The following is a 17,464-nucleotide window of genomic DNA, read 5'->3' as shown; positions in this document are numbered from 1 at the left end:
TTAGAATAACTAAAGAATGATTACAAATTAATAATATAAAGATAAATAACCCAATAAAAAGCAGGCAAAGGATCTAAACAGACATTTTTCCAAAGAAGATCTACAAACAGCTAGTAGGTACATGAAAAGTTGCTCAATACCAATAGTGATCTGGGACATGCAAACCTAAACCACACCTTAAATACTACTTCACTCTCTACGGAGAAGGCAATGGCAACCCACTCCAGTACTCTTGCCTGGAAAATCCCATGGGCAGAGGAGCCTGGTGGGCTGCGAAGAGTCAGACACAACTGAGCAACTTCACTTCCACTTTTCACTTTCATGCATTGGAGAAGGAAATGGCAACCCACTCCAGTACTCTTGCCTGGAAAATCCCAGGGACGGGGGAGCCTGGTGGGCTGCAGTCCATGGGGTTGCAAAGAGTCAGACACAACTGAGAGACTTCATTCCACTTTTCACTTTCATGCATTGGAGAAGGAAATGGCAACCCACTCCAGTGTTCTTGCCTGGAGAATCCCAGGGACGGGGGAGCCTGGTGGGCTGCCGTCTATGGGGTCGCACAGAGTCGAACACGACTGAAGCAATTTAGCAGCAGCAGCAGGGAAACAATAATCAGAAAGCATATAATTACAAGTGTTAGTCACAACGTGAAGTAATTAGACTCGTTACTGCTGGAGAGGATGAACAATGGTACAATAAACACTTTGGCAGTTCCTCAAATGATGAAGCGGAATTACCATGAACTGAAGTGAAGTCGCTCAGTCGTATCTGACTCTGCAACCCCATGGACTGTAGCCTACAAGGCTCCTCTGTACATGGGATTTTCCAGGCAAGAATACTGGAGTGGGTTGCCATTTCCTTCTCCACGGGATCTTCCCGACCCAGGGATCAAACCCGGTCTCCTACATTGCAGGCAGACGCTTTACCGTCTGAGCCACCAGGGAAGCCCAGTTACCATAAGCCAGCAATAACAAAGAGGCCTCTCCATTTTAAGCTCGCCACTAAATAATTCTTATATCAAAGGAGAAAAACAAACTAAAATTACAGAATTTCTAGAAAATTATGATTATGTAAATACAACATATCAGAATCTATACATAATCAAAGAGGAAAATTCATAGCCTTAAATACTTATATCAATAGAACTTAAAGAATGAAAATAAATAAGGCTCCAAACTAAAAAGATATTTATTATAAAAGGAAAGAAAATTAGCAAAAAAAAAAAAAAAAAAAAAAGGAAGGAAAAAAATGACAGCAAGAAATGAATTAGAAAACCAAAAAACAGAACTAATAAATGATTCATTGAAAAGCAAAATCAACAAAATTAGTAGCTAGAATAATACAAAATAAATGAGTTGAGAAATAACCACTGAAAACAGAAAATTCAATCAAATCATATCGGACTATTTTGTATGAACTTCATGCAAATAAATATAAAAATCTTTATAAATGGATAATTTTGGGGAAATGGAAAATTTTTAAGAGATGGATAACTTTCTATTAGAGACAGAGTTGAGTGAGTTTAGGCAGACAAGTTTCCACAGAGGAAACAACTTCTTAAGAACTACCATGCCCAAAAGAGTCACCATGGCCAGGAGGGGTCACAGAGGATCAGACTAAATACTCAAAGGCCAGAAAATTCACTGCTACTTAAATTACACCAGAGTAAGGGGAAAAACAACAAAATTTATCAAACATTTAATAAAGTAAATATGACAGTGACACTAAAATGGATAAAGAACACACAAACATATAACACACACAAGTAGCCGTCTCACAAATAATGATGTCTTAGTGATGTCATGATCAACTGAGCTTTATTCCAGCAAAGCGGAGATTATGGAATATCAGGAAATCCATTCATCTAATTCATCATCAATAACAATTCATTGGAAAGATCTGGTGATTACCACTTTAATCACATATTCAAACTTAGAACTACTCAGAAGTTTGGGCCTCCCGATGGCGTCAGCATCATCTATGAAGTAAACTCTTACCAAGAATATTTAATTCGAATCTAATCAAAGATTTCGACTGAACTTCAAGTTCACAGGAAATACCATTTAAACAATTCTGTGAGGAAAAATTTCTGATAAAATCAGAAATGATTTTACACACAACAAGATAACTGGCCTGGTCATATCAATAAGTCACTACCATGGAGGATAAAAGTGGGATGGATGATTTACCGAGATCAAGAGAAAATAAAGAAACAGAACACCATCCAACAACTTTGACTAGATTTCGGTTCAAAAAAACCAGCTATGAAGTATTTTAGGACAGTATGGACAAGCAGTAGCTGGGAATGACTGCTAGTTTTCTTATGTGTGATAATAGTGCTAGAATTATGTAGGAAAGTGTTCTCATTTTAGAATATTTTGAAATCATATTTCCAAAAACCAATATTCGTATTTATAAACTGATCAAGAAGTTACAATCACCAGAAAAATACTCTCATTACTTATAGGGGAGAAAACAATAAAAATACTTAACACAACACAGTTACCATGTGTCAGACACTCTTCTAAGCACTTTTCACATAACTAACTCATTTAATTCTCTGAACAACTATATGAGTACTTAATCACTATGTCCATTTTTCAGGTAAGAAATAAGCCATAGAAGTCACCCAATAAGTGGCAGAGCTAGTCTCCCAAGTCAGATAATATAGGTCCAGTAGCCACACTTATTTAGTGACTACTCTGTACTCTCCTCTTGGGTGGGGTAATCTATATTCCTGAGTAATGTTTTTGTTTAGTCTCTTAGTCGTGTCTGACTCTTTTGTGTCCCCATGGATTGCAGCCCACCAGGCTCCTCTGTCCATGGGATTTCCTAGGCAAGGTTACTGGACTAGGTTGCCATTTCCTCCTCCAGGGCATCTTCCCAACCCAGGGATCAAACCCATGTCACAGCATCTTATGCATTGCAGGAGAATTCTTTACCACTGAGCCACCAGGGAAGCTCATGTTCCTAGCAATACTGACTTGATTTTTCTGGGGTTATAACACCCTTTGATTTTAGTAATTTTACTAATCCAAAAGCATGATCAAACAGAGAATCACAAAAAGTTAGATATTATTACATTTACAAAAATGCATTAAAATGGCCTCAGGTAGTTTAGGGCTTCCCTGCTGGCTCAGTGGTAAAATAATCCACCTGCCAACGTAGGAAACTTGGGTTCAATCTCTGGGTCAAGAAGATCCCCTGGAGAATGAAATGGCAACCCACTCCAGCACTCCAGTATCCTTGCCTGGGAAATCCCATTACAGAGGAGCCTGGCAGGTTACAGTTCAGAGGGTCGCAAAGAGTCAGACACGACTTAGTGACTTAAAAATAACAAGTAGTTTAGGTAAATATTTAGTTATATAACAAGATCTATCTATATTCTTACTAGAGGATCGATGATTATAACAAATATCTTCATCAGCTGAAAGATGACCCCATCTTGATTAACACATGACACTATCTTGATTATCTGGGATAAAGGTGGAATCAAAGCAGGTCTCAGCAGTAAAAATAAATATTCTTGAGATGGCAAAAATTATTTTGTGCCAAATGTCTAACTTCAACAGTTTATCTGACTGAAAAACTTACATAATATTTGTAGTATTTTGCAGAAACCTTATTATTCCACATGGAACATTTTCAAATTGATAACAAAAATCTTAAAAATAATAACTGATTTAATAGAGATAATGAGTCTAAAGCAAATTATAAATCTATATGAATAAAGAAAATTATTGTTTATGTTCTTAGGTGTGATAATGGTATTGTGATTATAGAAAAGATCTTTAGCTAGAATTTATGCATGTCATGCTTTAGTTTGACACATCAGAGGACTCTAGATTTTTAGTAAACAAAGACTAATGGGTATTATTACTGTATAATGTCAATCTTCTTTTTCATAGGCTTAAAAACATAAATAAGTATAAAATTATTTTTTCCATCAAATATTTGCAAGATTGAGAAATATATGTGGAAATAATTCTCTTCCCTGGACCACAACAAACACTAAGCAAAAAACAAAAACAAAACTCTAATTTGGGTGAGAATAGTTCTACTAAATATGTAGATATGCAAAATTTTACCTGCTTTTTCTCTCAACTAGAATGGCCACATAAGATGCTGGCAAAGCGGCACCAAAGCCGGGACTCCATAAGTAGAATTTTCCAAGTATCTTCCTGAAATTGAAATTTGGAAGGATTAAATAAAATTTCTTGTTGGTCACTGCAGTTATTACACACAGGAGTTCCCCTTCTCAGTTCACCCTCTGTCTAGGTGTCCCACAGCAAATCAAATTCAACAGGACCAGAGCCAAGCTCATTCTCCTTCTCCCCAGGCTCCATGAACTTGCTCTTCCTCGTCTTTTCCTAGGTTAATGACATCAACAACTACTTATTCACCTACGTGTGGCATTTGGAGACATCCTTGGCTTCTCTGTCTTCCATACGTGAAATCATCCACTTAAGTATTTCCATATACAACTTATCTCTCAAATTCCTCTCCAACCTACTGCCTTTGCCTCAGTCAAGTCCCTCACCACCTCTTCTTCAGGCTACTACAACAGCAAACTAATAGGTATCTCTCCTTGCAGTCATTTAATCTGTTATATTCATTCAGACATTCCCTGGACCCAATACTGTTCACTCTGCAAAACCCTCTAGGTTCTCAGTTTCCTCATCTATCAAATGGGAATAAATATATTACCTATCTCATACATAATTGCTATGATGGCTACATGAGATACTTCCCAGCACCGTGCATGGCACAAACAAAACATTCAGAAAATGTTAGCTATTGTTACCACTATTACTATTATTATCACTACAATTTTTTCAGCTTTTATTGATGTATAATTGATTTACCATAGCGTGTTAGTTTCATGTGTATAGCAAAGTGATTCAGTTAAATATATTTTTTTTCAGATTCTTTTCCCTTATAGGTTATTATTAACACAAAATATTGAGTAGAGTTCCCTTGCTATCACAGTAGGTCCTTGCTGGTTACCTATCTTATATACAGTAGTGTGTATATGCTAATCCCATAGTCCTAATTTACTCCTCACCTTTCCCCTTTCATAAATTTGTTAGTTCTATGTCTGTGGGTCTCTTTCTGTTTTGTGTATAAGTTCATTATATCTTTTTTTTTTTTTACTACTTCTATTTTTTAACACATGATAAATATTCAACAAATGTCTCCCTTTTGCTTCTACAACCCCGGATAAGTTTTTCTTACATCACTTACTAAAATATTTTATATCTTTTAGTTATATGTGTATACAAAGCTTTTCTTTTACTAGAATACATCATTTGAAAGAAAGAATCTGCAAAGTGTCTCACTATGGTGTTTCACTACAAATGGCCATTAACTTCTTGGGTTTTCAAAGAGAAAATAAAAAGAAGTCTGGAGATATTAGGAAATTCTTTTTCCTTTCAAAGACGATATATTCCTAAGAAGGGGAGAAACAAAAAAATAATAAGAAAGTATCTGAACAATGGTGCTCAACTGCTAAATGATGTATTATAGGAAAAAGTATTTGCTATATACATACAGATAAGGATCAAGAATCACAGATAAAATTATCTTTTCAACTGAAGCTTAGCTTTAAAAAATTAGAAAATCTACAAATAACATAGGTATTTCTGCAATGGGCATCAGAAACTTTCTGCCTGAGAAAACTGGAGGTGGTTCTCCCTCTAATAAAATCGAAAAATGACTTAATAAATTATTGAATGTAAGAATTAAAGGAAAATAACTCAGTGACTCAGGTATAGAAAGAACATAGATGTTATCTTATAATTAGTATTTAATGTTTTCACAACTTAACCAAAGGGTTCACATAACATAAATATGCTTCAAGAACAATTTATTATTATTATTAAATCTAATTATCCTACAACTTTATTTTTAGAGTTTTAACAAGTATTAGAAACTTTCCAGGGACTACATGATAAAGAGTTTCTTGCACAGATTATTCAGGTCAATTTAAAGGCATGATTTATTTACTCAATAGTATAAATTGTATCAATTATTTTCTGCACAATTTAAAAGTTTATAAATGTTATTGTTCTTAAGGAAAAAGAATCTATGAAAGACATCTGGAAATTATATTTCTACCTGCAGAATTACTTTGGGCAATACTAAGTGGGTAACATAATATTAATAGAATGTAAAGTATTTCAACTTGACAAATTAAATAACTAGTTTGGGTTGTTCGAAAGATAAAAAGTAAATATCTACTAAATATGTTAGGTACATCACAACACCAAAAACTGAATTGTAACTGCATATATATATATGTGATGCATATATATAGCATGAAGCATGTGAAACAGATAATGCACTGAATCAAGACCAAAAGTTTCATCAGTAGGATATGCCAGAAGTTTCATAGATAAACACAAGCATCTTATGGTCCTTTTGAAGTCCATTCACTACATATGGACCTAAGCTATATCATGGACAGTTGCTTTGAATTTCAAATCTATAAAACTGAAAAGTTAAGAAATCCCCATTAACAACGCAGTAAATACAGTGGGCCCCAGAAAATATATGATGCGTTAAAGCACTTTTGTTCCATAATCACAGCAATGATTTGAAATTTATATCACATCTTAGGCCGAGGGCCACAACTTCTGGTTTTACAAGCTTTCTTTGAGATAAATAAATGCCATGTCCCAGAGAGAAAAAAATAAACAAGGAGTGACCTGCACAACATTTATATAAACATCTGTTTGTTTCTATCTCAATAAAGGAAATTTGCATTAATCTCCAGTGGTTATTATGAGTACCAACCTTAAAATGCAAAAGAAAGCCATAAACAAGGCCCCATTAGCAGTCAGAAATGAAGCAGACTGTAGGATCTCAGGGAGCAGTTTGTGTAAATAATAGTCTAATTTTCGTTTCCGGAGAATTGCTGCAATCTGAAAAGAAAAAGGGTCTTTTGTTTAATCCAACCAACTTTTCCCACTTAAGTTAGCTCTTATGTGGAAGATACTGAAATAATAGCATATATTTACAAACTAAAGTAAAAACCCAGGTATTTTATAGCTCTTCTATGAAAATTCAATTTTCGGGACAGAAAGAAGACACTTTAGTTTATTGAAGGTATAATAGATAAAGGGCCACAACGTGGATCAATCACATGATAAGTAACCTCCAAATTTGAAATAAATATTTATAGTGCCTTATGCTCAAATTTCTCCAAGCCAGGCTTCAGCAATACATGAACCGTGAACTTCCTAATGTTCAAGCTGGTTTTAGAAAAGGCAGAGGAACCAGAGATCAAATTGCCAGCATCCGCTGGATCATGGAAAAAGCAAGAGAGTTCCAGAAAAACATCTATTTCTGCTTTATTGACTATGCCAAAGCCTTTGACTGTGTGGATCACAATAAACTGTGGAAAATTATGAAAGAGATGGGAATACCAGACCACCTGACCTGCCTCTTGAGAAATCTGTATGCAGGTCAGGAAGCAACAGTTAGAACTGGACATGGAACAACAGACTGGTTCCAAACAGGAAAAGGAGTTCGTCAAGGCTGTATATTGTCAACCTGCTTATTTAACTGATATGCAGAGTACATCATGAGAAATGCTGGACTGGAAGAAACACAAGCTGGAATCAAGATTGCCGGGAGAAATCTCAATAACCTCAGATATGCAGATGACACCACCCTTATGGCAGAAAGTGAAGAGGAACTCAAAAGCCTCTTGATGAAAGTGAAAGTGGAGAGTGAAAAAGTTGGCTTAAAGCTCAACATTCAGAAAACGAAGATCATGGCATCCGGTCCCATCACTTCATGAGAAATAGATGGGGAAACAGTGGAAACAGTGTCAGACTTTATTCTTCTGGGCTCCAAAATCACTACAGATACTGACTGCAGCCATGAAATTAAAAGACGCTTACTCCTTGGAAGGAAAGTTATGACCAACCTAGATAGCATATTCAAAAGCAGAGACATTACTTTCCCAACAAAGGTCCATCTAGTCAAGGCTATGGTTTTTCCTGTGGTCATGTATGGATGTGAGAGTTGGACTGTGAAGAAGGCTGAGCGCTGAAGAATTGATGCTTGTGAACTGTGGTGTTGAAGAAGACTCTTGAGAGTCCCTTGGACTGCAAGGAGATCCAACCAGTCTATTCTAAAGGAGATCAGCCCTGGGATTTCTTTGGAAGGAATGATGCTGAAGCTGAAACTCCAGTACTTTGGCCACTTCATGCGAAGAGTTGACTCATTAGAAAAGACTCTGATGCTGGGAGGGATTGGGGGCAGGAGGAGAAAGGGATGACAGAGGATGAGATGGCTGGATGGCATCACTGACTCGATGGACATGAGTCTGACTGAACTCCGGGAGTTGGTGATGGACAGGGAGGCCTGGTGTGCTGCGATTCATGGGGTCACAAAGAGTCGGACATGACTGAGCGACTGAACTGAACTGAAAAAGTTTTAAACTGAAAAATAAGATATATTTTTAAACAGACAAAAAAGTGAAGTTCAATTCAAATAGAAATTGAATGCTAAACAAAACTGCATTACAGATATTATCAACCTGAATATTAGAGAACTCCAGTGACAAAAACTAGAAACTGATAAAAACCATTCATTCAGTTTCATTGAAAAGGGAATATGAGCTAGATCAGAGGCATTCTCACAGGTACCATGAAGAAATGCTGTTCTATCAAGGTGAAACAATATGATCAAAGGAACAAAAGATGACAGAATTAGGGAATGAGGGAGGGAATTTAAGAAAGGGCAAGACAGACTTGAGAAAAGGAAGACCAGAGAAGCCTGCATTCACTCCTCACCATTCTGGGCAGAACACTTTCCCTGTGTTAAGGGAAATCTAACGGCCTCTTCTCAATTCTTTTCTTATTCTACCCCTTAGAAGCTTCTGATAATCTACTTCACTCAATTATACAAACTGCTATTAAGAAGTAAGCCATACACAGGAAACACAATGGTGAGTCAGATCTAATTCTTGCCTGCAAGGAACATAAAAACTTGATAGAGAAACAGACATATAAACAATTAATGACAATATGGCAGTGTGTTAAATGCTAGACTAGAAGAAGAAAAAACTGCTATAGAACTACTATTAGAACATGACCAAAACGGAGACGGGACTGGGCAGACAATAATATCTGGAAGATGCATCTTGGCAAATAGGTAAAATGTTGACAGAAGAGAAGTTTCTATGGTCTCTGTGACTGCAGTCTTCTCATTCTCCCATTATATCTCTAAATGCTATTCCTTTGTTAGCATTTCTTCCTCAGATAGCTACTCCTTCTGTATATGTTCCCTCCCACTGCATCATCTATCATATCAAAGTAGAAATTCCAATATAACCCTAACATTTCCACTAAATTCTTAATTCATACTTCAAATGTCTATTGGACATGTCAATAAAGATGTACCAGAGACATCCAAAAAAAATCAGCCTGTCCAAAGCAGAACTTCTTGTGTTTCCTCAAAATGCTTTTACTTCAGAGTTTCCAACCTCAGGTAATAGTGTCACATTCACCTAATTACATAATTAAGGAACAAAATGTTGGTGTTATTTTCAATTAGTCCCTGGATCCTCAATCATCTCCTCAGTTCTACTGGTCTTCTACTATCTTCAGGGTTTAGAAAGTAGTCTCTTTCAGACTTTTGGCACCCGGTCCCATCACTTCATGGGAAATAGATGGGGAAACAATGGAAACAGTAGCTGACTTTATCTTTTGGGGCTCCAAAATCACTGTAGATGGTAAGTGCTGCCATGAAACTAACAGACGCTTACTCCTTGGAAGGAAAGTTATGACCAACCTAGATAGCATATTCAAAAGCAGAAACATTACTTGGCCAACAAAGGTCCGTTTAGTCAAGGCTATGGTTTTTCCAGTAGTCATGTATGGATATGAGAGTTGGACTATAAAGAAAGCTGAGCACCGAAGATTTGATGCTTTTGAACTGTGGTGTTGGAGATGACTCTTGAGAGTCCATTGGACTGCAAGGAGATCCAACCAGTCCATCCTAAAGGAGATCAGTCTTGGGTGTTCATTGGAAGGACTGATGTCGAAGCTGAAACTCCAACACTTTGGCCAGCTGATGCGCAGAACTGACTCATTCGAAAAGACACTGATGTTGGGAAAAATTGAGGGCAGGAGGAAAAGGGGACGACAGAGGATGAGATGGTTGGATAGCATCACCAACTCAATGGACATCAGTTTGGGTAAACTCCAGGAGTTGGTGATGGACAGGGAGGCCACGTGCTGCGGTTCATGGGGTTGCAAAGAGTTGGACTCGACTGAGCAACTGAACTGAACTGATGGGCAGAATATGGTATGCTGCTTCATACTCAAGTAGTTACAGAAAAAATTTCTTCTGTTCCTGGAAACACACATAACATCTCTTATAACACAAGTGTCCCTATAACCCGATTGTCTAGTAAACATAACTCCCAAGCAATTTACATACACATACACACACACACCTCCTAGAACTAATAAAGGAGTTGAGCAAGGGCATACGATACAAGCTAAACATACAAAACTTACTGGTATTTCTATACGAGACTAATGAATACATATGTGGACCCCCAAATTAAAAATAACAACAGCATTTATAACTCCTCAGAAACTAAAACACTTAGGGGAAAATCCATAACACCTGTGTAGGACTTATATGCTGAAAGTTACCCAATGCTGATGTTAGAAATCAAGAATATATAAATAAATATTCATAGACAGAAAGACTCAATATTGAAAAATATCAGTTCTGCCCCAAAGTGATATATAGGTTTAACACAATTCCTATTACAACCTCAGAAAAAGTTTTGGAGAGGTTGAGAAGATTATTCTGAAACCTACATAGAAATGCAAAGGAACTATAAAAGCTAAAATAGCGTTGAAAAAGAGAATGAAGTGAGAGGAATGAGTCTATGCAATTTCAAGACCTATCATACAGCTACAGCAATGGTTTTGCGATACGAGCAGAGGGACTGACAGATAGATTAATGAAACAGAATTGAGAACCTAGATACAGACCCACATCAATATATCCAGCTGATTTTTGACAAGGTACATATTCAATTCCACTAAAGAAAAATAGCTTTTTTAGCAAAGGATACTGGAGTAAAAAGAGCTCCATAGGCAAAAGAAAAAAAAATTAACTTCAAAGTCTCATAGTTTATACAAAAATTCAAACTATCAGCGACATAAATGTAAAATATAAAACTACAAAACTTTTGAGAGGAAAAACATCAGAGAAAATCTTAGAGATCTAAGTCTAGGCAAAAGCACAATCCATAAAAGGAAAAACTATAAATTACACCTCAAAATTAAAACTTTTTCTCTGTGAAAGACCTGTTAGAAGATAAAAAGCCAAGGCACAGAATGGGAGAAGATACTTGTAAACTACAGACCTAGTGAAGGACTAGCATGTAGAATATAAAAGAAAATCTCAAAATTCAACAGTAAAAAAATAAATGACCCAATTAGAAAATACAAATGATATGAACAGATATTCACCAAAGAGAATATGCAACATCAGTCATTAAGGAAAAGCAAATTAAAACCACAATAAAGTTATCACTAAAGAACTGCCAGAATAATTAAGTTTAAAAATACTGAAAACACCAAATGCTGGCAAGAATGCAGAGAAATTGGATCTCTTGTGCATTGTCAAAAGGAATGTGAAATAGCAGAAGCATTCTAAACAACAGTTCGACAGTTTCTTTAGAAACTAAGCAAGCAACTACCATATGACTCAGCAACTGCAGTCTCGGATGTTCACCCTAGAAAAATGAAAATGTTCACCCCAAATTACAGCAGCTTTGTTCGTAACAGTCAATAAATGGAAACAACCCATATGTCCTTTAAGAGGTAAATGGTTTAAAAACTGAGTTGTATCCACACTATGGGTTACCATTCAGCAATAAAAAGAAATAAGCTGGTGATACATGACACAATATTGATGAATTTCCGGAGAATTGTGCTAAGTGAAAAAAGCCAATCACTAAAGACTACATATATATAATTTCATTTATATAACATACATGAAATGACAAATTTATAGAAATGAAGAATAAATCAGTGATGACCAGGAGTTAAGAGGAGGTGGCTAAGGGGGAGGAAGTAGGTAATGCTATAAAGGGGCACCATGAGGGATCCTTGTGGTGATAGAAATGTCCTGTATATGACTATGCTACTATGCTATGCTTGGTCTCCAAGTCAGTCTGACTCTTTCTGACCCCGTGAATGGTAGCCTTCCAGTCTCCTCTGTCCATGGGATTATCCCAGCAAGAATACTGGAGTGGGCTGCATTTCCTCCTCCAGGGGATCTTCCCAATCCAGGGATCAAATCTGTGTCTCCTGTACTGCAGGTAGCTTCTTTACCACTGAGCCACCAGACACTATATCAAGGCAGTTATTTAGGTTCTGTTATTTTACTATCATTTTGCAGGATGTAACCACTGGGAGAAACCAGAAAAAGTGTACAGAGAATCTATTATTTCTTCCAACTACTTGAAAAGAAAGTTAGTTGCTCAGTTGTATCCAACTCTTTGCAACCCCACGAACTGTAGCCCACCAGGCTCCCCCTGTACAGTCCATGGAATTTTCCAGGCCAGAATACTGGAGTGGGTAGACTTTCCCTTCTCCAGGGAATCTTCCCAACCCAGGGATCAATCCAAGGTCTCCCACATTGTAGGTGGATTCTTTATCTGCTGAGACACAAGGAAAGCCCTCCAACGACTTAAGAAACTACCATGATCTCAAAATGAAAAGTTCAATGAAAAAGCAGTCATCCACATGACCAACGGGCATATGAAATATGCTCAGCATCACTAGTCATCAGAAAACTGTACAGTGAAATACCACTACACACACACACACACACACACACACACCAGAATGTGTAAAATGAGGAGAAATGGCAATGCAAAGCACTGTCAGGAATAAAGTAACTGGAACTTCACACACTGCTGACGAGAATGTAAAACTGCATACTTACTTCAGAAAACTATTATTATCTAATGAAACTAAATGTACTCTTACCCTATGATCTGGCAATTTCACCCCTAGGAATATAACCAAGAGAAATAACTGCTTATTTCCACCAAAAGTTATATTCATAACATTAAAAAAAAAATACCACAAAACACCTAAATGTCCATCAGCAGTAAGGTAGATAAACTGTACATATTTGCAACACTGGTAGATCACACTAACAGTACACTGTGAGAAAAAGGAATAATCTGACACAATACCAGGGGAAATAATCTAAGACCTTATCAACACTGTGCTGTAACTCAGAGCTTTCAACCAGGATTTTCATGTGGCCAAAATACTGATCCGCGCATCAGTCTGGGTAGCCAGGCCAGGACTCAGGTAACAGAGCAACGTGATAACCGTCTCAGTTTTCCCTAGTATGCCACACAATTGTTATCATTTACTAGATGGGGAAACAATGGAAACAGTGAGAGACTTTATTTTGGGGGGCTCCAAAATCACTGCAGATGGTGACTGCAGCCAAGCAATTGGAGAACGCTTGCTCCTTGGAAGAAAAGTTATGACCAACCTAGATAGCACATTAAAAAAGCAGGGACATTACTTTGCCAATAAAGGTCTGTCTAGACAAACCTATCATTTTTCCAGTAGTCATGTATGGATGTGAGAGTTGGACTATAAATATAAAGAAAGCTGAGCACCGAAGAATTGATGCTTTTGAACTGTGGTGTTGGAGAAGACTCTTGAGAGTCCCTTGGACTGCAAGGAGATCCAACCAGTCCATCCTAAAGGAGGTCAGTCCTGAATATTCATTGGAGGGAGTGATGCTGAAGCTAAAACTCCAATACTTCGGCCACCTGATGTGAAGAACTGACTCACTAGAAAAGACCCTGATGCCGGGAAAGACTGAAGGCAGGAGGAGAAGGGGACAACAGAGGATGAGATGATTGGATGGCATCACTGACTCAATGAACATGAGGTTGAGTAAACTCTGGGAATTGGTGATGGACAGGGAAGCCTAGCTGCAGTCTATGGGGTTGCAAAGAGTCAGACACAACTGAGCAACTGAACTGAACTGTGTATGCTACAGTATGAAAAAGTTTAGAAGCACTGATCTAAACAAATAACATAACAGTAATTGTACTAGCCATGTAGGAATTATAAGGGTACATGCACATGTGTATAAAATTATCAGACACCATCAGATACCTTTACAAACATCACATTTTATAGCAAAATAATGCTGCAGTGTTCATATACTTAGATAAAGTAATTCCACGGTAGTAAATTCCTTATCGGGACTTCCCTGGTGGCTCAGACGGTAAAGCATCTGCCTACAATGTGGGAGACCCGGGTTCAATGCCTGAGTCGAGAAGGTCTCCTGGAGAAGAAAATGGCAACCCACTCCAGTATTCTTGCCTGGAAAATCCCATGGACGGTGGAACCTGGTAGGCTACAGTCAACGGGGTCGCAAACAGTCGGACACGACTGAGCAACTTCACTTCTTTCACTTTCAAATTCCTTACCAATTTTCCAAATATGCATACAAACACTCAGCTCAACAAAGTACATAATAACACTATGATTAAAATGTATACTTCTATTTGTTTATTTATATTGATATAAATTTTGAAGACTAATGACCAGGAAAAAAAAAAACAATCAAAATATATACAGCAATAAGACAGACTACAAAACAATATTTTCTAATGAACATATGAACCAAATACCAGAACATTATGCATTGGGTTATCTTTGAAAGGCTATTAACAGATTATTTTCATCCTTTTGTTTTGGGTACTTTCCAGACATTCTGCAACCAACATGCTACATTTAAAGAACTGGTAGGAAGGGAACAAGTATGAGAAAGAGGGGATTATAGGAAAAGATCTGAATAGAGAATAGAAATATTCAGCATGACAGAGTATAAAATAATTAGGAGATACAATTTTTACTCTAGTTTTACAACTAACAATTTCTATGAAGGCTACTTATTTCAATGCTCTTTAGATTTCATCTTCCTCATTTATTAAATAAAGAGGCTGACTTACATGAAACAAGAGTGACATCAATAAGATGGCAGAATAGCAGTTTCTAGCACTCATCTCCTTGCAGAATCATCAATTTGAACAAATATCCCCATGCAAAATTACCTTCATAAGAGCTAAAGATTCCAGGTGAGAAATTAAAGCACCCAGGTGATATATAGAAATAAGAAAAGATGCATTGAAGAGGGTATCAAAGACAATCTCATATTACTCACATCACCCCACCTCCAACCCCAGGCAACGCAGCATGCAGAGAGCCACCCACCAAGGAGGAAGAAGAGTGAAGTGTGCATCCAACATCGCCACAAACCCCAGCTCCACACCTGTCAAGTAACATCAGGCACCAGGCCAGGCCACACAGATCAAGGACTCAGCTGTGCCTCCATCGACTCAGACTCTAGGCCCATCCCGATGCCAGGTCAAACCCCAAGAAACCAGGCTCCAGGCTTACCCCATGAATGCAGGTTTCAGGCCCCAATCTGAAGTCTCAAACACCAGGCGTGCTGAGGGAGACTCAAGTATAAGGTACATAGCAGTGAACTCAGGTTTCAAGCCCACCCCCAGACACCAGAGTGGTGTCTCCAGCAGCAAACCCACTCACAGACTCCACCAAATGGCTTTCACTGCAGAAGCCAAAGACTGGAAGAGGTGCTTACATCTTCAATTGCACACATACCAAAACAAGGCTACAGTAACAATGAATGCTCAGGAAAATAAGACGTCAAAAGAGGAACAAAATAAAGCACCAGTTACTAACCCTAAAGAAATGGAGATCAATGAACTGCCAGCCAAGGAATTCAGAATAGTTGTCTTAAAGAACTGCAGTGAGCTCTAAAGGAACACAGACAGACAATTAAAACCAAAATTGGGAAAGCAATACATAACAAAAATGAGAAGTTAAACAAGAGACAGAGAGAAGGAAGGGAGGGAGGGAAGTAGGAAAGAAGGAAGGGAGGAATTCTGGAATTAAAAAACACAATGACTAGATTTGACCAAGCCACAGGAAAAGAAAACCAGTGAGCTCAAGATAGATCATTTGAAATTATTTAGGCAAAAGAACAAAAAGAAAAACAATTGAAAGAGAAGGAAGATAGCCTGAGAATTATGGGATGCCATCAAAATAAATTATGTATACATTGAGGAATCCCAGAATAAGAAAGAGAAAGGGTCAGAAAGCATAGAAATAGTAGGGGAAAAAAAGAAATATTGACTGGAAACTTCCTCAATCAGAAGAGGGAAAAGGACATCCAGATTGATGAAGTCCAAAGAATCCCAAATAGATTAAATACAAAGGAATGTATTTGTTATTTTTCTATTCCACTAATTTTGAGATGATGAATGTTTACTCGGTTCAGTTCAGTTCAGTTCAGTCACTCAGTCATGTTCAACTCTTTGCGACCCCATGAACCGCAGCACGCCAGGCCTCCCTATCCATCACCAACTGCCGGAGTTTGCTCAAACTCATGTGCATCGAGTCAGTGACGCCATCCAACCATCTCATCCTCTGTCATCCCCTTCTCCTCCTACCCTCAATCTTTCCCAGCATCAGGGTCTTTTCAAATGAGTCAGCTCTTCACATCAGTGTGGCCAAAGTATTGGAGTTTCAGCTTCACTAATCACAGCGTAATAACCATTTCATGATGCATGTAAGTCAAATCATTACACTGTGTACCTTAAACTTACACAGTGCTGTAAGTTGAGTATTTCCCAACAAAAAGGAAAGAAAAAAGAGAGAAATCTTCACCTAGATACATTACAATCAAATTCTCAAAAATCAAAGACAAAAAGAGAATTTTGAAAGAAGAGAAAAGAAAACTCATCACATACAAAGGAACCTCAAAAATATCCATGATTTCTCAGCAGAAAGAAAACATATATTCAAAGTGGTGAAAGGAAAAAAAAAAAAAAAACTGCCAAATAAGAATACTTTATCTGCAAATCTGTCCTTCAAAATGGAAAAAGAGATAAGGACTTTCCAAAAAAATCAAAAGCTAAGTGAGTTAGTCACCACTCAGTTCAGTTCAGTTCAGTCACTCAGTCGTGTCCGACTCTTTGCGACCCCATGAATCGCAGCACGCCAGGCCTCCCTGTCCATCACCACTAGCCCTGCCTTATAAGGAATGCTAAAGGGAGTTCTTTGTGCTGTAATGAAAAGATACTGGAAATATAAAACTCACTGGTAAAAGTAAAGTGAAGTGAAGTGAAGTCACTCAGTCGTGTCTGACTCTTTGCAACCCCATGAACTGTAGCCTACCGGCCTCCTCCATCCATGGGATTTTCCAGGCAAGAGTACCGGAGTGGGGTGCCATTGCCTTCTCCAGGGGATCTTCCTGACCCAGGGATCGAACCCAGGTTTCCCTCATTGTAGGCAGATGCTTTACCGTCTAAGCCACAAGGGAAGCCCTTGGTAAAACTAAATATATAGTCAAA

The 17,464-nt window shown here is 37.7% G+C and overlaps 1 protein-coding gene across 2 annotated transcripts in view; it reads right to left on the bottom strand.

The window, feature by feature from the left end:
- Window positions 1-17,464, bottom strand: part of TMEM135 (transmembrane protein 135) — a 262,307-nt gene that overhangs the window by 215,623 nt on the left and 29,220 nt on the right. For both annotated transcript variants that reach the window (XM_055581570.1, XM_055581569.1), the window contains exons 2-3: window positions 6,796-6,923; window positions 4,089-4,181 (exon numbers count right to left, since the gene is read on the bottom strand). In XM_055581570.1, the coding sequence (XP_055437545.1) occupies window positions 4,089-4,181; window positions 6,796-6,923 (221 nt within the window). The remainder of the gene's footprint in view (window positions 1-4,088; window positions 4,182-6,795; window positions 6,924-17,464) is intronic.

The sequence above is a fragment of the Bubalus kerabau genome, chromosome 5 (genome assembly GCF_029407905.1).
Source record: "Bubalus kerabau isolate K-KA32 ecotype Philippines breed swamp buffalo chromosome 5, PCC_UOA_SB_1v2, whole genome shotgun sequence".
Lineage (NCBI taxonomy): Eukaryota > Metazoa > Chordata > Mammalia > Artiodactyla > Bovidae > Bubalus > Bubalus kerabau.
The sequence above is the reverse complement of the archived record's forward strand: the minus strand, read 5'-3'. Positions and strand labels throughout refer to the sequence as shown.